At 36.4% G+C, this 22,460-nt stretch overlaps 1 protein-coding gene across 1 annotated transcript in view; it reads right to left on the bottom strand.

Moving 5' to 3' along the window:
* Positions 1–11,411: 11,411 nt before the first annotated feature.
* The window catches only part of LOC103916248 (tolloid-like protein 1), a 140,953-nt gene continuing 129,904 nt past the window's right edge, over positions 11,412–22,460 (bottom strand). The window contains exons 19-21 of the mRNA XM_009323208.1: positions 18,812–19,025; positions 13,182–13,432; positions 11,412–11,559 (exon numbers count right to left, since the gene is read on the bottom strand). Coding sequence (XP_009321483.1) covers positions 11,425–11,559; positions 13,182–13,432; positions 18,812–19,025 — 600 coding nt within the window. The 3' untranslated portion in view covers positions 11,412–11,424. The remainder of the gene's footprint in view (positions 11,560–13,181; positions 13,433–18,811; positions 19,026–22,460) is intronic.

Genomic DNA, 22,460 nt, shown 5'->3' on the forward strand with positions numbered 1-22,460 from the left:
TATTATCTTTTTTTTTTTTTTTTTTTTTTGAGTTTTTGTCACATTACAGGTATTTTGGATAGGGTTGTAGGATGAAAAACAGACCTTGGAAAAACGGAGATTGACTGTGGATATGGCCATTAGGCCCTGCTATGATATACAGTAGAAATCCCATGCTCATTAATAGCAATCAGCAGCTCTATAAATCAGACTAGAGCTTACCCATGGTGATCACATGCTCCCAAATGAATGACACATGGTCCTGGCACAGACCATGAGAAGAGTGCAGTAGTCTGTAGACTTAATAAAATAAGGTAGAAAGAACTAAAACCATTCTGTACAGAACAAAATTGTGATGATAAAGTTTGTTTTAAATGTGGCAGGCTTTGCCATTCGTGCACCCATCTGAGCCAAAAGCAGTTAGAGGAAGGTGATATACAATGATCATAGAACATACAGAACCATAGAGGTACACAGCATTTGAAGATGATGTACTCTGCCATAAAACATCTTCATGCTTTTCTCAGCTTCAGTTATCCTACGATTAACATGTCCTTTACAACTCAGAAGTGCCATATTAAACAACAATAAGTCCTTTATCTTTTGTTTCCTTCTGGAATTGCTAGATTTCTCTCACTCCTGTAATTAATTTTCTGTTTCTAGGTTTGGTCTGATTCTCTTTTTCTTACAGAAACCCTGTGAAAGATTCTCTTTTTTAATCCTGTTCTTTATTTCAGTTTGCCCAGAAGAAGTTTTGTCTCAGCGGAGACCCTCTTTGGCCCAAGCGTGCTCTATTTAAATGGGTAACGTTCAATATATACCCATTTTCTATCACTAGTCTGGAGGTAGGAACTTCTCCTGACCAAAGAGCATGAAGGCAGAACTCAGTAGAGAAAGTGGACAACCTCCATGTTCAAAATACAGTCTATGTTGGCAGAAACATGAAAGAGTTCTCAGAACTAAACTGAAGTAAACAACTGACAAAGTCCAAAGTTGCCCCAGAAAAATTTCTTTCTTTAAAAAAAAAAAAATTCTGAGCTAGGCACAAGTGAATATTGAAAGTGTGCATCTAATTATATTAATATAACTTTAGCCAGGTTAAATTACCCATTAAATTCCACAGGGAACAGATTGGCATGTTTATAATATCTGGTACTTGTTGAATGAGTTTAAAAGACTATTTCTTTTTATATATCTATTACATTTAAGTGGATTTAAAATAGCAATTAATATCACTTAACCGATTTTAGCATTTAAAATAAAAGATGTTTCCCCATGAGAAATTTTCTCCTCCTTGCTCATATCAACTATTAGAAAAAGCACGCTAAGCAGACAGGGTTTGTGTTATGTGAGCTAAACAAGTTTGAGCTCTTGAACTGGAAGGTCTAATAAAAATTTTCCTCCCCCATCTCCAAGAAAAACAACAATCATCTCAGTTAATCTTGACCCTCAAGGCAGAGCATGACGAAAGCATGATGAGGAAGAAAGCATTGAAAGTACATTGAGACAGATCATACAATGGCATTCTAGCATCTTCAAATTATCTGTCTGAGCCTTTGTTCTACAAACAAGCTCATGGGATTGCCCATTTGCAACCTGTACTGCTGTGTTTGCAAGGGCAGGGCCATGCTAGAGAATGAAATATTAGTTGGCGAGGTACCCTTGCACTGAAATGTATTTCAGACGTGTAGGAATAGAATGGAAATTTCTACATGTTAATGAAATAAGAGAAGTCAGCTAACCAGAATAAAACTCACTCATATTCAGTCAATCCAATATACCCTCTTCAAAGCACTCACAATTTATTTCAGAGTCCATAAGGGAATAATCAAAAGAAACAATATCAAAAAACATGCCATGCTACCCACTAAAATTTAGCAGCAATGAGTATAAACATTCTCTCCGTTCCTCATGCCTACTTAAGGGCAGTTAATTATAACTGCCTAGAAGAGATCATTTCACTCAAAACAAATTTCCAGTGGAAAAGATGAAACCGAGTTAAAAGAGTGTCATGATAAATGATTTTTTCTGGGTGAGGATTTAATTCAGTGAAGAAATATGACAAAATACAAAGCAAGCGAGATGTAAATGTAGACTGGGGTAACTGTAGCTCTCTTTCAGAACTCTAATATTCATGCCAGGGATCCGTTTCATTATGCAGTCCTGATGTTATTTTACCATGAATTTTGCTATGAACTCATGTCTGATTTCCACTGTATTTCTTCCATATTTGAATAAATGAAGTAGGAAACTGAACAACAAATTCTGAAGTACTCCTCAGGTGACTTGTATCAGAAAAAAGTATTTAATGAAGTGCCATAACAGGCAACTATAGCCCTCCTTTTTGGAGAGACATCAAGCACCGAGGATGTTGGCAATAGCATACATTTTTCATTTGAACACTATTTCCAGAGACTATTTTTTCACTTGAAATAATCCTTCTCACTTAGGATGCAAACAGCTGTTCTTCATTCAACAGCTTCACCCAGAAGAAGGGATTTTAAAGGACACATTTGGGATATTTTCTGCAATCTTATAGCCGTGAAGATCATGACCAAAAGTAAAAATAAAAAATAAAGGTTTCCTCTTGTCTGCAGAAGCAATAACACCACCATATTTAATCACAACTTTTCAATTTTTCTGTTCTCCCTCAGCAGTTCTACTCCATAGTTTGAAATCCTATTTAGACATTTTCAGACTCAGGAGTTCCTTATGAAGGCACATTGCAACAATTCCAAATCATTTTTAGCAGTGCAAGGTTAGAGATTCAAAACTTGTTTTTCTCTAACTTGCTCTTGCAAGGTCATGTGTTTTCAGATTTTAGATAAAAGCAGTGAACATGTGGCTTCCCATAGTTGATGGAATATACACTGTGCTCAAGAAAAGGAAGAGAGGCAATTTCACATATATAATCTTACCTATGACAAATCTCTTTGTTACCAGTTGACTTTGGTTCAATAGTTCTCAGAATAAAGTAAACAAATTTAATCCAACATATATTTCTAAATATTTTCTTTATTGTTTTCAGTGATGCCCACCAAATACACCAACCAATCCAAGTTCCTTGGGTAAAAAACAGCATACGCAGAGATTGCCAACTATCTTTTCAAGGGGGGAACTTTAATCACATTGCCTGCTTAACAGTCTGTTCAGGAAGGGAGACCCTAAGGCCAAGGATCTTCCAATACAAGGCAGGGAGGAGAAAGTGCATGGATGGCTTAATGTACGGTATACATCCAAGGCCCTTTGCATGCCTGTCTGGCCCTAGGAGGTTCAGGCTCTCAGAGGGTGTTGCAGCTGCCTGACACAGTACATTTGGCCCATCCTCCTTTTGTCCCCATGCCTACAGCCTGTAGCCATCACAGGCACAGTGCGGACCACAGCATCCACACCAGGCAGAGCACAGACCTGCGTTCTTACTCTGGTATTCTTACTACATTGTTTTTACCTGGAGTCTTTTTAGGGGCACACACTCATGGTCTGGACAAGTACAGCCTGGGATTTTTATAGATAAACAGCCCTAATAAATACTCTGTAGTATTTCAAAGGAGTATTCTCCTCTGTTTTCCTGTTAACTTGAGGAAATAGACGCCTATAACACTAATTGATACATACTATGTATTTGGTTTTTTGTGAATTCTGAACAGCTGTAGTATGGATGAATTCCAGAGTAAAATCAGCCTATGGAAAAGTTATTGATTGACCATTCAATCTCTGAATTGCCTTCTTGTGCAAAATCTACAAGCAAGACGTAGGAAGTCCTTGTATCTTCCCTGATGTATAGTCCAACTATATTTGCAAATATATATTTAGCATTCTGCACTTACCATGCCATTCATTCATTTTGCTAATAATGTGTTTACTTCTGTCAATAACAATGTGATTGCAAGTCTTTCTTGGTATTGGTTTGGCAGAACTAGGAGTGAAAGGCTATTGAGTTTGCCTTTCCAAAATTATTTAAAGCACAAGTAATGCTTCTCCTAAAATAAAACAAAATCAAAGTCAGTCTGGTTTTTATTCATAATGCTCTTCTCATCAGAATAAATATTTTCGGTAGGATTCCAGAAATGTTCCTCCAGGTATTATTGCATACCAAAAACTCTCTTACCTGAAAACTGCCTTACAGACCTGACATTTAACATTTTTCCCTGCTGCCTAGAATCTAGCATTCCTTCAGTTCTATTTATAATTCTCATATATATTCTTCATTTTAATTAAAGATAACCCTAAAAACAAGTACAGAAAGTTTCCTTCACTTCCCAACAGCATTAGATCTCAATAAAGGCTTGCAGCTTGAAACCATTTTGTTTAACGGCTGATATCATGTATGCCTTGAAGTCTTTGCCATCTGTTTTACTAAGTTAAAGTTAGCGCCCAAACCGTCCTCAAATGTGAAATATCAGTTGTTTAGAAAAGTTTGCAATATCTAAGTGCAAGATTCTATAGACAACAAAATTAGCAAAATGTGAATTTAATGACACAGTAAAAATATAAATAAAATTGTTAAAAGAGAAAGGCATCAATAATTTTTAAATATCTCTTAAGATAAAACTGCTGTGGAAAATTTTGTGTTCAATTGGAGAACAGCATATTCTTAATGGACATTTTGAATTGTGACTAGATAAAAGTATTTGATACCTTATGGTATTTAATTTGTATTATTCAACTCAAGGATTGCATTGAGTTGAACTACATTTTTCAGAGGCAAATTCAGTGGAGGATAAAAGTATTGTGAGACATCTCAGCAAAACTTTTATTGTGCCTATACATAAACATAATACCCTTTGCAACAGAGAATTTATGAGCCAGATTTTCTGTAAACAACATTGAGAGTTGCCCCTCCCTGCCTGCCTGCCTGCCTCCCTCCCTCATCAATAATAGGCATTATGGTAGGTTACCATATACTAAGTTGATTTAGCACTCACTAAATTTCCCAATGGTTAAGATCCTCCTTTATAGCATAAAAAAATTCCTTTCAACAATATAACTGAACAGCTCATTCTTTAAACAGTTGTAAACTCGGATTAACACTAAAATATTTTTATGCTCCTACAAGTCAAACTGACCAAGAAAATTCAGGATTTATTTGTCTTTTCTAAATGCAGATTTTAAAAAAATAGTGTCAGTGATGCAGCAATCTCAAGGAAGATTCACATTGAAAGCTCAAAAATTGACTTACTAGTGTGATTATCTAGAAATATTCCAAAGATATTTTATTCAGTGTCTTCACTATATCACTGCTTTTGCTGACATCATAACAATGAGAATTTTTAAGTAGCTAATTACATCAGTGGGTAATATTGTCACCTCCATATGGTCTTTCTATATAGCATAGGCAAGGCTAAGGATTTTACTGATGAAAATTCTTTGTATCATGATCATCCAGAGATTGCAACAATATAAAACCACCAAGCATACCAATATCCCAAGATGTCTCAGAGAAATCAGCTTTTGACTATGCAGCTCCTCAGAACATCAGCTTAGTAAAGGCACCTCAACAACTGTCAGCACCAGCTATATATTAAGATTCTACTTTAGAATTTTGACTAGAAATATCCAGTTTGTAGATGTAGGTCATTATTTTTTTCTATCTATTGTAATAGAAGTGCTTTTGTCTTCACTAGCTTCAGTTCTTTTAATTACAAAAGTGTATTGTTATTACTATTAAATTCATTGATCAGATAGCAAATGTTTTGCACAGATTTGAGTGCAGAGTTTTGTAATTGAAAGACACCTTTGGGTATTGCTCCTGCTCCATTAGGCAATGTTCTGTACAATATAGCTCCTGATATTTGAGAGATGGGACTATCATCCCAGGGAAACTATTCCATTTTTAACACTGACAAGGTCTCCTGACACTCATCTTAAATATTGTATTGTTCAAATTCATTCTTTTACTCCTAAACATATTCTTGTAACGTGCTCTAAACAATTTCACTCATCTGTAGGAACCACACAGCTGTGTGAGAGCCAAAATGTCCTTTTCCTTTTTCCATCATAACTTCTCTTCATTTTGGCCACTTACCTGACACGTGCCTAGAAAGCACCAATTCTAGCATTACCATGGAGGGAGAGAAAGACCATTGAGCATGCTCTAAAAGACTTTACAATCCTTATGATTATTAGCATTACTTGTATTTCAGAAGTTGCTATCACATGGTAAACACTATCTAACATATATGCATTGAGTCAATGATCCTTTCCAGGAGTCCCAACAACACTGGAAGAATTACTACATCTGAAGGTCATTGAAGAAGGAGGAAAAAAAAAAAAATCTTACTTATACATATACGTCATATCACTTAAACTTAGATTAGGATGGGATTTGATAGGTTACCAGTAAAAAACATGAGAGAAAACAATTGCAGAGGTGGGATCAAAACAGAGAGACCCAAGCCTTGCTAATGTTTCCTCTCACTGTTCACCCAATACCACTATACCCTAAATATTTTTTTGCAACTGCTACAGCTTGCTTCCTTTGTGAACATAGAATGAGAAACCAGGAGAAATGAGAACATTTGCTAAAAAGGAATAACTTGCAAAATGCATTTTCCTTTGTTCTTTTTGTTTTAATCAGACTTCAATCACCCTGATTCCATGAAACAACAGTATTAAGCAGCTGCCTATTATTTTGATTAATTGAATTACATCACAAGGAATAACATAAAATATTGCCCCAAGTATTCGGCTTAGAGCACCAAAACTTGAGAGTGCTAGAGGGGAAAAAAACCAACCTGTAAGAGCTATAGCCCAGTGTTACTCCCTCTCACAAACAGGTAGTTACTCAGGATATGCATCATTAGGAACCAAAAGGAAGTCATTCCTTAGGTTGTCTTCAGTTCTCTGCTTGAAAAATTCACTAACCAATGTAATTAATCATGGAACTCTTCCTTCAGGTAAGTGAAAGCAATACAGCATAAAGTATTTTTAATGAACATGAAGGATGCATTGAAAAATTAATATATCAGCAACAGTGTTGACTTTGGAGACTACTTTTTTTTTTTAAATATAATGTAATTGTATCTGTGGTATCTTTATATTTTCCTTTTCCAGGCATTTTGTTTGTTCTTGCTCCTCTTTCTTGACTGATCAATTAATAATTAAATTATAATAATCAATGATAAAGTCAAAATAAGAGCAAGTCCTTAGATAAGGTTGTGCCAATCTGTATGATCACATAGTTACTGTGATAAAACCCATCCCCTCCTATTACTCATTTGAACCCAATTTAAGACCTGAAGTCAAAGGAAAATTCCCCTCTGGTTACTGGTCAGGTCTATTTTAAGACTGAATACTTTCCTGAAATTACATGCCCATACCAGGTCCCTAAACTCCGAGATCTGTAAATTTTGGCAGAACAGAACCATTTAATTATAAAAGAAAGTTCCAGTGTGCCTGGAGCAGGGTCCATGCTCTGTGGTGGTGCAACACACAGCTAGAGTTCGCGCAACACACAACCTGTGAGGTCAACAACAATTTCCTCCGTTATAAAAAACTAGGTGTGCCACTTGCACCCCTGGCAACACAGCAAAATTGCAAAACTGATTCCCCAGGTGGATAAAGCTTTCACCCAATTAATCTAATTTTTTACAGTGGTTCAAAAGCAATCTGCTTTAAATGAAAAAGTAATGCTGCAATACTATGTTAAGGCTCTGATCTGGCTCTCACCCATGTTTAGGTCAACTTGCTGTTTCACAGGTCTAAATGCAAGGCAAGATTACTCAAATATGTTGCAGATTATAACAAAGGGCCAGCAAAGAACAGAATATCTGCTGTGTGTACACCTACCTTGCTTTATTCACTTCAGCTAGACCTTTACAGCTCTTATGTAAGGTAGCTATTTTAATTGACTTTCACGAATGATTTTTAATCTTTTTTTTTTTTTTTTTTTTTTTAAGAAGGGAAGGAAAGCCTTTCACAAACATATCTTCCCTCTTATCCAAGTGTGGTATTGATCACAGAATTTGGTCTGCTACAGACTTAAATTCTTCAAAAGCCAGTCAGCCACACAGGTCCAGCATATTCCATCAACTTAACACTTTATGTTGAATTTAGCAACATTAAAGAATAATACTCAGCACACATCAGAAGTCCTTCACGTAGCTGTGAAGAAAACTTTACGTCATGTCACAGGAAAATTCATTTGAATCCAGCAGCTTACCCACAGTCAAGAAAGTTTGTGTCAAATAAAAAGCAGAATAAGTATCATCTTCACCCTGCTGGGAGTGTTGCCAGTAAATGCATTGTGACTAGGTCTCAAAGGTAGATCTCCAGCCCATTGGATTTTGTGTCTTGTTTTTTTGACTGCTCAACAGGCAAGATCTTTAATCAATGCTGTGAACAAATTTCTCCATTTCAAAGATTTTTTTTTTTTATAACCCACATTGCTTTTCACAGTTTCATTAGCATAAATTATTTTTTTCATTGTTTTCTTATTGTTAAGCTATTTATAAGGCATACTTCCATTAAATGAGGACATCACTGAATATATGATTTTCATTACATCAGGAAAAACCTCCTAGGACTTGGAAATAACTACGTTTTTAATAGCATGATAGGACCATGAGGCATTGACTAGGATCATGGCCAATGCGAAGATATGATTCATATGGTTCATTTATCAACAAGATAATCATTAAAAACACCTTCCTCATTTTCACCACTCTTAAGCATATGGGATCTACAAATGAATAAGCAACTAGAGAAATAAAATTAAACTTTGTATTCAAAGTTATGGCAACTCTCTTCTGACTTCTACATATGCCATGTGAAATAATCCCAGACATACTGTGCTCAGAAACAATACTTTGATATGACCTCAAAGAATCACCTTCCACAGGGTCTTGGAAATACACTACATGGTGTTCTTGCCCCCAGCTTGCCCAATCTAACTTTCTTCCCCAACTACTCCAGTTGCACTATTTAACATAGGACAGTAGGATTTATACACAAAGGGGCCTGTATGAATCAACAACAACAAAAAAAACCCTTCCAAAAAATAATAATCTTGACTCAACACTGTGGTTGTTAAAGTAACCCTGAGGGGAATAAAAAAGCCAAATTCAGAGAAAAGGAAGACTTAAAATATTTTGTTTAGCAAATGGAAGGGAGAGAATATTAAGAGGAGACTGGAACAGAAAAGTGGGAAAAAAGATAACATGGAAACTTGCTCTTGCTCCCACAGCCTCAGACTTTCCCAACTCCTTTTGACTACCCATGCCAGGGGGACACTGCTGCTGCTTGCTTTTCCTGTCAGAAATGCAAGCACTGGTATTCCACCCTGCTGATAAATTATGGATCAAGGTTAAGAATACTTTTTTTTTTTAACTATAGTAATATTTATGCCTGAATTTTGTAGTAAAAGACCTTGGAGAAAATATTTGCAGTTAACTTCTTGTGCAAACACCCTAAAAAATGAACCAAACAAAAGGACAGTGTAGCAGCATTATAAAAATACATAAATTATTCAGTTTTTGAACTTCACATACATAAGTTGACTGAAAAGGAAAACGGTAATATATGAGCAGCAACAGTGATGGTAAAACAACCAAAGACACCTATACAGACATTTGGTTTTTATTTTTATAAAAAAAGATCAGATTTATTAGTGCCAATGTATGTTCATAGTAAGGTAACAGAAACTAAGCTAATCTGAGTAGCAACTTACATCAAAGGATATCAAAATAATATTTCTTGTAAGTGAAACATAATACTTCGTTTAAACGTGATTCTTGCCAACTAGAAGTCCTTGTTATCTGTCTACGAAGCCTTTAAAGAAAAGTTGCTACAGTCAAACAGGGTCCTGATAGAACTTGGCACATAAAGAAACAATTCAATTTTCACCCATACAATACCTCTCACTCCCCTGGAGCACTCATTCATACAATACTTACATAATGCATATACATTATGACTAAACCCATGTATGGCCTAAAGCACATAGAATATCTCAGTTCTAAACGTAACATATCTCTACATCAAAAGCATGTCACTGTATTTACAGCAGATGATCTCGCTCTGCAGATGGGGGTTTCACTTGAAGATCCTTTTGTTAGCATACGCTAAGATGTCCAAGTCGTCGAATTATTTATCAAATTAGAGGTGTGTCTACAGGAATATCTGTCTGACCGTGTGCGAGGATTCTAAGGCAATAGTAGTAGTTGTTCCACAAGACAAGCGCTGCTGTTGCAACCTGCTCTCCCTTGGAGCAGTAAAGCCTTCCTTCTCCAGATGCAGCCAGGCGTAGTGAGACATTCATGATCTGCAAGCTGTTGGCTCAAAAGTCTAAAACTTCTTCGTTTCTTTTTGTTTTTAATGTTCATGGAATAGCACCATAGGAATTCACTCTTGATAAGAAACTAATCCTGGGTCTGTTGGTTTAGTTTGCTTTTTTCACCATCACAGATACTTTTACTCCCAGAAAAAAAAACTCTTTGGGAAACCTCCCTCTTGGATACTACTGCAGCTTCATTTATGATTAGCTAAACCAGACAATTAGCTCATTCACAAAGAGGTCCAAAGAAATAAAGCTTAGCAGTGGTTCCAAATGTACTGCTAAAAACAAATTCAGTAGGAGGAGTTTCAGATGATCCTTGACTATTTCTGTTTCTCATGGATACAGATTTTGATTCAGGACAGGTTTTCATCTCAGTCTCTTTCTATGTTCAGTGCAAAATAAGAGCACATCATCAGGGATAGCTTACTTAACCAGTAAACCAAACATTTTCAGATGCTTACACTGTTCAGATTTGGCCAACTAGTGATTGGTCAACTAGTGATGACCGATGTAACAGTTCAGACTTCTCAGTCATTAGTAAAACAAAATACTCTAAAGATCAGTTATGTTTCAGAAGCAGGATTTTCCAGTTTCAAAACTCTGATAACCTGATATGACAGATGAATTTGTAAAAAATACAGAACAACGCAGGAAGACCTTCCCATTTCATATCTTCTTTCAAGTCCTTGTACACACCATATGCAGGATACAAAGTCAAAGCAACTAGATATAAGGACAGTATTTTGAGTGTGTGACCTGAAAGAGCTTTTTTTTCCTCCTGGACACCATACAATTGTCAGAAGGAAGAATGGCCTGCAGGGTCACTTCCCCTGAATGCAACTGATTGAATCTGCACGCATTTATGACAAATGTCAAAACATGAACAAAAGCTTTTATATTCTCCCTACATGCAAAGTCCTTTCACAAGCTTTGCAGAGACAGTCAAGTACAGAGCCCGCACATCATCATCTTGTCTATTCCACTGGGATAGGTGATTTTTTTTCTTATTTAATTTTATTTCTGTCTCTGATCTTATAAGTTGTCATTTCAACTGAACTCATATAAAACATTTGTGCTAATAACTTTAAAAAAAAAAGACATGCCTTCCTTCCTTTCTGTTGTGCGTTCTTTCTTTCTCACTCTCCTTTTCTGGCATAGAGGTTCTTGCGTTATTTTTTGGTGTGCACACTATCTGGATATTTTATACTTCTGTATCGTATATGAAATCCTTTCTTGTTGATTGTATCATCAGTGTGAAAGTGAAGTAAAAGAGCTTCCCCTGCTGAATAAATTTCTTCTGGTGGCTAAAATAAATGAATAAACAAACAAATCATCTGTCCACTCTGTGTATTTATACCCTTCATTCACATTTTTTTTCTTATGGATATTTCTCTTTTATATTCAATTTGTATTGAGTATCTCTACAATCTTTTCTTATGAGACAAAGAGAACAAAGCTCCTCATTCTTTTGTCCTTCCCAGATGTCTTCTATGGTTCTTCTGGAGTCATATAAGTGACTGGATAGGACCATACACAATATTCTAAATTTAGATAAACAAGTGACTCTGGCACCTATTTCCCATCTTGTTCTTCTAGCCCTCATGATGGCCTGTTTTATTACTGAAGCACATTGATCAGAAGTACCAGCTGAACCACCAAGTCCTTCTTCTGAAGGTGATAATGTGTACTATCAGTGTCCTTTTCCTACTTCAGCTTGGATTATTTTGCTTTCAACAGCTTTTCTATTTAATTCCATCTTTCCTATGTGCTTGCTTTGGAACGGCCTCTGAAGCCATTCATCCATATCTTACCAGAACCAAAACAAAACAACAACCCCCCCCCCAAAAAAAAAAAAAAAATTCAGCCCAAGGTTGAGCCATTCTCCAGTCTGCTGCCCTCCTATTTGTAAAATAGGGGAACTTGCAAAGAAAAGTATTGTTTTGTGTAAATTAGATGCTAGGCTCAGTTGTAGCACCTCCCATAGAATATATTGCCTACAGTTAGTGGTAGCACCTTTCCTGCACCTTTAAGTGTTCAAAAAATGCCCTAAAAGGATTTAAGCTAGCTTACAGGTAACTTGTCTGAATGACTGAGGTGTTTGATCCAGCACTGTGTCTGAATCCAAAAAGTGTCACACAGTTAATTAAGAGCTCCTACTATCTCACGTAGAGCCTTTCAAACCTTTTATCTAGGCAAAGAGTGTATGTATGAAAGTGTGCTTGCATTTGCACACATTTAAGAATTGATGAGGACTTGTGGGATCATTGCACCAGCTTTCTCCAGGCAGGCAGCCAACAGAACAATGCAAGTCTAAAAGGAGAAATAGGATACATCCTTTTCAGGATGTCGCCTGGCCAATTTCCTCCATGTCTCACAGTTAAAACGTGTCATAGATGCATTTGGGATGACAGAGCTTTCTTAAGGTCCATATTAATCACACAGTTTAGGAGCACTTTTTTTCTCTAAAATCAGACCTAAGTAGCAGATGAGCATATTATAAATGCTTCCCAAGCTCCCTTCCCCCTGCAAAATGTGGCTTCTTCATTCAAATTAAAAGAAATTTAATGTGATAATTTTCAACACCAGTGCATTTCTCTCTCTGTAAGGGAAAATGCTGTTAACTTTTTTGGGGTGATGTTAAACACTTCACTGTCAGCTACCTAAAGCTCAACATAAGATTACAATACTTTGGTCAAAAACTAGATAAGAATATTTATTGTTGAAAGTATTTCAAGGGAACGTTTGTATTAAAAGTCTGCAAATTTATATTAAAAAAAAAAATCTGAGGCAGATAATCTAGTATCTTCATTATAGGATGTAGTAACTGAACCTCATCCCTTCTTGTCCCCTTCCTTCCTCTGCCCTGTCTTTCTTTTTCTTTTTGTTGTGAAAATAAAAAGAAGAACTTTAATACCTGGTTACTTACCCCAGATCCACAAAATCGACCAAGTCTCACAGATGTCTTATCATGACCATCAAAGAGCTCCACGTAATCATAACCACAGTCTGCCTCTTCTTCAACCTCAAAAGTCTGAAACATTAACTCGACTCGATAGCCGCGCTCTGCGACCAGGAGCCAGTCGCAGTCCGCCTGAACCGGATAGTTGTTATCGCCAAACTGAGCATGCGAATACAGATCTTTGGGCTTGGTTTCAGCTTTCAGCCGACCACCACATTCTAAACAGAGGAAAAAAAATAAGGACAAAGAAGCTTATTTAGTGCAAATCAGCATTTTCTTTTCATAGATGCCCAGCCTTATTCAGGCTGAGTGCAGTTTTATGCCACAAGCAGGTCAATCAAACAAGGTGTAGAGTGAAGTACTGCCCAGTATGAATACAAATCCATCATTCTCAGTTTTCCCCATATAAATTCTGTTTTATAACTACAAAAATTTAAGCATATTTCATAATTTTCAAGTGAAAGACCAAAAGGCAGGGAACACCAAAGTTGTAAGGAATGTGGTTCAAGAGGTAGGACATTCTTCAGGTAGGCATTTGAGAGGTGCCTGTGGCCAGCAAGGCAAGTGTTCTAAGTGCGGTGACAGCCTTTCCACATGGGTAACGACACCATTTGCAAGCAGCAGAGGAGGATCAGCTCTAGCACACATGTAGTCAGCGATCAAGTGCAAAAGTCTTGTATTTCATAGTGACAAACCCGCTAGCTTGTTTGCTGTGTAGTTCATGGACGTGAACAGGTCTTTCTCTGCAAAAGATCGTGGCCAGGAGAAAGCTGCTACTGCCAGAGAAAGTCTTGTAGCTGAAAGCCTGTTCTCAAAGCAAGTCCTGAGCTGGAGATCCTTGCCCTATGCCAAAGCAGTATTTTCAGTATGAATCTCTATTTGTACACAGTAGTAAAATGTATTTGTTGCTTTAGTGCTTGTTTATAACTGCTCAAATAGTTCATAATTTAAATATGAATGAACTTTACTGTATAGTTCAATAAGCTGTTCTTTAGCCAGTTTGCTCAAGAACAGAAATTGCTGAAAAGGCACTGAACAAAAAGCAGCCCCAAAAAACGCCAAACCAGCAGCTAGTACCTTATCCTTTCTAAATATTTTCAGCAACTATAATTAAAACTAGTATTCTATCCTAAATAGCCAGTGAATTCGGCTTCTATTTCTTTACTGAAAGAGTGGTTACATATTGGAACAGGCTGCCCAGGGAAGTGGTGGAGTCACCATCCCTGGAGGTATTTAAAAGACGTGTAGATGCGGCGCTTAGGGACATGGTTTAGTGGGCATGGTGGGGTTGACGGTTGGCCTCGACGATCTTAGAGGTCTTTTCCAATCTTAATGATTCTATGATTCTACAGTAACTTAAATATATAGGTGTTATGCATTTGCCAATTAAAAATTCTATTACAATGCAACCAACAACAGATGGAAAATTGTACTTAAAAGAAAAAATGCATGTTTTATGTTTCCAAGAGATGGGTGGAGGCTTTTTTCTTTACAGCTACAAAGATTTCAATGAAAACAGCATAATTTTGTTCTGGTTTCTCATTAAGAACAATCCATCCAACAACAGCACCCATAAAAACACCAAGCGCAAATGAGTTTGAACCAAAATCTGAGATTCACAAGTTTAGATTCAATTTTTATAAATAAATGAACAGGTAATTCTATCTGCATTTTGATCAAATGTAACTATTATAAATTGATCATTTTATAATAACCTGAAAGAAATCACAAGATTCAAACGTTTCTAAGCTTTGGTGAATTGATAATTTGAATTTGACTTCAGCATCATGGACTCCACCCTAACTAAACATGACCAATTGCAATGTTATATTGTGAGAAGTCACATTTCAGCTGGGAATTAATGACATTAATGAGCAAATCCTTATTTTTTAAGAATGTGGTGTTTTTTCTTAATAAGAAAACGAAGGAATCAAAACAGGAAATATAACTTATGTAAGTAGAGTACAACAGATCTGTTGTTCAATCTGAAATTTCAAAATTTTTTTGCTTTTAAAAAACAGATAAGAGCACATGATAAAGAAAATTTGTCAAATGAGATAGTTCAAATAGTTTTTTCTCATTGGTATTTTAATTTACTGATTTTTTTCCCTTTTTTTTTCCCTATTCTTGATTTCATTTAATTCCTTTTTTTTTTTTTTGACTGGCCTGTTGCCAACAGTAAGAACATCTCCCTGCTTCAGACACAGAACAGCTGCTAAGGAGAAAATGTTTAATGAACTGTCCGCATTATTTCCCTCTGCTTGCTACAGTGTACAGGAGCTTAAAGGAAAGTTGCAGCCATACTAGCAAAGGCAGAAAATGTCAATTCCCTTTCCTCTGCCTTTCTCCCATGGATTGTAGCCTTATATTTTAGTATAAAGTATTGATTTTAGAAATTACAAGTCAAATTTTCAATTTCTTATGGACTAAGTTGTAGTTTCAAAAGTCTACATCCAGCCTGCACAATGCAGCGCTGCATTAGGACGTGTGGGACAAGCTGTGATGGGTCTGCACAGAACAGAGCACTGCCATGCAGCAGTGCTTGCTTGGCCTAGATACCAGAACTAACCTAGCTGCACCGACCATCATGCTTTCCGTTATGCTGGGTCTGCTCTGCTGTAGGTACGATGTACACATCTGACTGTAAAGAAATATGTCTGACTTGTAAAATGCTGTTGATCTGACAGCTTTAGGCGAAAGACTTTTTTCTAGATCAGCTAAGGAACAAAAAACCCTTTCTTGTTTCCTGACCTTTCTAGGGGCTTTTAGGCTTCTTACAAACATAAGAGCAAATCAAGCAGTAGTCTCTTGACTGTTTAACAAGCTGGACAGTTGGGAAAAGCTTAAACCCACACTATCTGAACTAGTGAAACAAGATTATAAATTTGATTCAGCATTGCCATAACGTATTATTATAGTCACTTTGGAAGCGACCCAGGATCCTAAACTGAGTGACATCTGAGATGCCCAAATTTGTCAGAGACATCCTCCCAGGGTTGACAGATAGGTACAGGACCTACAGCAGACCTGCAACCTCCTGCAGCAGTAGCTGGAGGCCAGGCACCATAAATGAGGCCATCCAGAAGGGAACCAGATGCCTGTGTTAGGGTAACCAATTCACTCCTTGAGCAATGATGCTTAATGTTCTGTCAGGAGCATTTTTGTAAATTCCTTCTGAATGGGTTGTGCCTTTTCTGAGAGGGAAAATATAACAGAATCTCTTCCTAAAACTGTGTTGCTCTTTAAAAACAGCATTTTATAAGTTTTGCTCCACCTAGGGAAGCCTTTCTATCCAATCTATTTTTTTTTGAAACTTTGTTGCCCCTGCTGCCACAGTTTTATCCTGTTTTTTGACATATTCAATGGAAGTTTGGTATTTGGATAGTATTTCAAGCCAAAAAGCGTCACAGAAGGGAAATCAACATCATCATCAGGATCTACTAGGATAAGAGGCCATTAAATCATGAAGCTGCCAGGAATACAGCAGCACAGACACCTTTAGGCATAGGATCCAATTAGTCTTTCTCTGCTGTTATATTACACAGGTCCTTCTACTGAGTGAGTTCTGCCCAGAGGTCAGAAGTGAAGGGAGCAACTTCCTCAGCTCTCCATCTGTCTGCACAGCTATGCAGAATTGAGCGCAACCTTGCCTACTTCCATTGCATACCGTCAATTATTATTTGCCAGAAAAAAATAAAATAAGAAAATACAATACACTGTCTATACACTTGTTATACATTTATTCATTCACTTGTGTGTCCAAAGCACAGAGGTAAAATTCCCATGGAGCATCTGTGTTTGGCTCAAGACTGCAGGAAAAGCTGCAAGATCCAAGTCGTCTCTCACTCAAATGGTACCTCTAAGCACATGCTGGTGATGTGTTGTTCAACTTAGTGAGCAGTCTGTGCAACAGCAGTTGACAGAAATAAGTGTCCTCTCTTAAGGAGGCAAACTTTCTAATTTTTACAACATTCTTAAAAAACTGGGCAGATTCTATTTTTCAGATTTTCTCAGAAAAGCACTATTATGCATGCTAAGAATGTATTTACTGTTAAGGCACATAGAACTCAGCAGATAAATATATATATATATACACACACGTATCTATATGAGGGAAATTCCAGCAAGTCTTAACATAACTAGCAATCTTTAGAAGTTAGGGAATATAAATTTGAACTTCTTTCAATATAATGACTGCTCCAATTCTGCAAATTGAAAGCGAGAAGAATAAATGAGACAGTAGTTTTACAACACCTGTTTCTAACCAGAGTTCTGACCTTTAACTATTTACCCCGAGGTAATTTAAAAATGAGTAATTATTACCATTTCTATCTAATTTTCCATCTAAGGAAAGGGGTTACTGCGGTAGGGAAGGCAAACAATAGCATGCTTGTAGAAGAGGATTTCCCACAAGAAAAACAAATTGAATTACAGGTAGGTAAACTTTTCACTTTCCAGACACAGATCACGAAGGTCGAATAGTTCATATACTGTTGTCTACTGTCTTTCTCTGAAAGGGAAATTAAATTAATAAAGTTTTAGAATTATTCTTAACAAAGCAGAAGGAAAAAAAGAGGAAATACTAACATTAATGTATGAGGATTTGTTAGCTGAGCACTACACATCAACTTAATGAATACCCTGGGTAATAGCAAATGGTATTAACAGTGACTAATCACCTTGATTACTATCTCCTATTAATAACTGCTACCTGTCAGTAGCAGTGCTAGGTACTGGCACAGATATTTATAAATATTTTATGCATTAATATTTATTGCCAAATACCGGACGAATAAGAATGAAAGTAAAGATAGACATCACGTCTGAAGAAGAAAACAAAAAAACCCAAAACCTCCTCATCTTACAGCAAGCGCCGGAAGTTCAGAGATTCAGCACTAGGGGCCACTGTAAGCCAGGCAACTTCAGGGAAAAAATGTGCACGCTATGAAAATGTCCCAAGAACTCTGTTAATGCAATTGCAAAACACTTAATTTCAGTGATTTCTGCCGAAGAAGAAAATTAAATGGTAAATGTGAAGGAGTTTATATTCTTACAGTCTTAAGAAAGTGTTCGGTATTGTTTTTTCTTATTTTTCTTTGGCTTGCCTTTCCTTTTTAGCTCTGCAGGAAAGTAATAGCTGTTTACACAAAACCCAGACTTTTGTTTAAGTTAGAACAGGAAAGTAATGGAGGTGCATCGCACGCCCCAGTGAAGTATTGCCACTACCAGTACAACGAAAAGCTATTGAATCTTTTACAAACTAATGGCGTGAATCTTAAGAAATATCTCTTAGACTGTCTATGCCAATATCTTCTTTTTATGAGATTTTTTTTCAAAATCTTTTAATCATTTACCTGTAAAATTGAGAGAGAGAGAGAGGCGCAAAGAGAGAGAGAAGGAGAAAGGAACGTCTGAAATATTAGAGAATACTTTCTGCAATCTCAGAGTTTTCCTACTGTTCTTAAGGGTTCATTAGATTTAGTTGTAACATTGTCTTATCTGTTAACTCATCTCATTCCTATAAAAGAAATGCTTAAATATCTTCCACTAAAGAACAAAGGGGAAGTTATTAGTAAGGCACATCCTGATTTTCTGACCTGTAGAGTGTGTTGCTTGGAAGCCTTTTCTTTGAACTGATGCATCAGAAATAAAGCGGAGAAACATTTTGTTGCCAGTAGCAATAAGAGGATCTGGTATCTTATTGCCACATAGACGTCCCAGAATTGGTGATTTTTCACTTTCACCATCAAAAACTTCCAAGTGGTCATAAGCACATTCTTGATGTTGTTCTATCTCAAATTCATTGAAGGTCTGGGGGGAAAAAATTCAAAATGACTCAATGTAGTACTGTATTTACTGTACTTATATGGTACATATGTACTGATAGTATGTTTCAGAATACAAAGTAGATGTAGTTAAGATGACAGATTTTAGAATTACTGCCCCTACAAGCCTGTAGCTTTGAATAACATACAGATTTTGAGAAAGTGGAATAATAATTAAGACAGTAAATTTTAAGAGGGCCTCATCCTTCATAGAAAAAGGGATTAGAATCTTTATACCAATGAATATCCATAACAGAATATTAAATCTAGATTACTGCAACTTTTCTGTTGAATTTGTACCATTTGTAGGATAATTCCAAATTTCAACGGACATTCAAAACAGTACAAAGCAGGAAATATATTGGTTCCTCAAATAGTTGAGGACTGATTGAAACATCTGCAAAACATAATGCCCCCTCCTCCCTTTTTTTTTTTATTTACCTCACACCGCAACTAAAGCCTTCAAGAATGACATTACCACATGAATGGTTATGCATGAAAGTTGTATTTTTTAATCTATTACCTAGAGTTCTATTTTTTTACTATTACAACAGTATTTCAGGCTGCACCTTTCATGCTAAGATCACACATTTGCTAGCAAAATCATTGTGAAAAAAAGCAAAATGTTGTTGACTGTTTATTAAAAAAAACTTCAGCAGACTCTTTTGCTGTCCTCAGCTCTCCCAAGAAGATTCGAATTGCTGCCATAGTTTGAACACAGCGATCGCAAACTTTACTTCATTTCAAATCTGTGATGTTTCTTCTACACTTCAAAACATTTATCTTAGTTTCTGAGCTCCTAAGGATTCTCAGTCTCTCTTAGTGCTCATGACAGCTTGTAAGGACAAATTTGGGTCTATTAAAAATTGTAAATTGCAAGTCCTTCGGAGCAGAGCCTGGCCAACTCACTTTTAAAAACTTTTGTAATTTAAATTTCTCAATCTCAGAGCGTCCAACCAAAGGCATTTGCCAAAGGCGTATGCCATACCCTACAGAAACTGCTAACACACATACAACTAATACCTGCTTTTCAAATATAGAAGGTCGTCTTCCAAGACTAGACTGGTATCAACAAATTTATTTCAAGGGGACATCTAAGAGATTTCAGATAAGACTTTTTGACCAGGGCTAAATTTCAACCAGAAACCTAAAGATTAAAATCCAGTGATTTCCTCTCATGTAAACACTGAGAAGGCAACATACATACACATCTTTGTGAATTTTCAGAAATAACCTACAATTTAAGATGAAATTAAAAATCTGTTTTGCTCAACAAAATAGTATAAAAGCACTAAGTATAAATGCTCCCATGAGTAGTCACATAGCTGACTGTTTATGAAAAAAACCAACTAAAGTATTAAGAAGCAATACATAAAAGGAATAAAACTGAACTATCAAATACTGACCAAATATCATAATTATGCATTCTATCTAGTACACCAAAGCAAATCTGACCTACCAAATGCCTTATGGAATCCAGACAGTGTGAAATGTGATGGTAATTTATATTAACAGTTGACCTAAAGGAAATATAAAGAGCTAACACAAAGTCTTTTGCCCAAAGAACTGGAATATTCAGAATAATACTTTTGTTTTGTGAAAAGTGAAGAGTTGCATGATGCAGTGAATGTAGGTTCATTTCACAGGAAAGTTTGCGGGGTTTATTAAGGGAATGAAACTGCAGAGGCGGTGAAAACAGCTGTACAGCAGTCCCTCTTGCTGCTCTTAAATTGTAGTCAGCCATCCTACTTTTATGATGCCAAGTACGTGTTGTCATTTATACCCAAATGAAATCTGACGGATTAAAAAAACCCAGAAAACTGAGACACTAACTGTAAGGGAGTTAGTTAAATACAGAATTGAGTCAAGCCAACTTGGAATCAACAGGAGCAATAGATGTGATCCAGGAGCAGCCTGCAGAACTTTGTTTTCTTTTAGAGCAAAATTATATCAGTCTTGTTCACTTCTCATCAGTACGAAAAGATCACTCTCTAGGAAGCACTTCTCACCACAAACTGTAAGACACACCTATTATTTTTAATATTTGACTTAACACTGGGATTCCTAAGCCTGCAGGGGGACAGTACGTTATACTGGGTCCCACAAAGAACAGAAAAAAGTCCTAAATCTGTTGTGAGCTGAACAATTGATTCTAGCAGTTACAGAGAGAATCAAAGGAATTTGTTTTTTAAAGGAAAAGCAAATCTTAATATTGAGTCTTTTAAAAGCTCAAAATGCCTAATATTTCAAAACACCGAGATGATTTCCATTTTTTTAAAAAGTGGTCAGTTCCCAGCAGTAGACTAAGAGCAGGCTCGAAAGAGGAGAACTGACACAAACTTTAATGAAAGTTGAACGTGACTGAATAGTTGCTGCTAACTTTCTCTCTATCATTTAGGGCCAACAGTGTTCACAGATGATTTAATAAAGTTGGTAGTATAATTAAATCACACTCCGTCTTCCTGGGACAAATACTTTTGAATACCTATCCCACCATGACTAGAATCCCCATTTTGATTGTCTCATTAGTGGGAATGGTATTCAGAAATGTTACATACAGCTTCTGAACATCCAGCCCTTTCTATCTATAGCACTCAACTGAGTAGATACGTTGGTGGCACTTATGGATAGCTGCCTGAATGGGACACTTAAGTCTGTCTCTTATAAACATCCGGCTGATTAGCTTATGAAAATCTCTGTCTGCTACATACATTTTCAAAGCCATCTTTATCTACACATTTCATTTAAAAATTCTGAAGTGCATATCCTTTTTTTCATAGGCTTCTTAATTACACCAAATGCTTAACTTTAGCTTTTTTGGGAAGAAACTTTTCAATGATTATCAGAGTGAGGGCAATCACAACAAAAGATTAATTTCTGTGCACACACCCCTCTCGAAAAATGAAGCACAGCCTCACAATTCGTGTGGTTTGTTGCCATGAAGAAATCAATTCTCTCCTTGTTCAATTTGACTAAGTAAACTGTGAGGAGTAAACTTAAATATGGTGTGAAAGTCCAAGAAAAAAATATTTATCCATAGTGGAAGTATGATATTAAAATTATTATTAACATTGATATGGCATCTTGCTGTACTAGACAGATATTATACACACAGAATTTAGTGGATTGACCCTATTGGCTTGCACAGAAAAGTGGATTTCAGGCTCTAAATCATGGAGGTATTTTTGAAAATTCTATCTAGTAAAATTCTGTCTAATTTTTCCAATTTCATTGGCAAAAGCCAATTTAAAAACCTTTTCTTTTAAAACAGACCATGTGATATCTCACTGAAGAAATCTGAATGCTGGAATTTTGCCTGCTGAGGTTAAAAGTACTGAAAAAGCTTTTACAGTAACATGCCCATGCCTAGCTGGCTTTGGTTTATTCAGCCAGGATGAAGAAAGCTTGCTCAGAAGTGTCA

Source organism: Pygoscelis adeliae, unplaced genomic scaffold, assembly GCF_000699105.1.
Source record: "Pygoscelis adeliae isolate BGI_AS28 unplaced genomic scaffold, ASM69910v1 Scaffold594, whole genome shotgun sequence".
NCBI lineage: Eukaryota > Metazoa > Chordata > Aves > Sphenisciformes > Spheniscidae > Pygoscelis > Pygoscelis adeliae.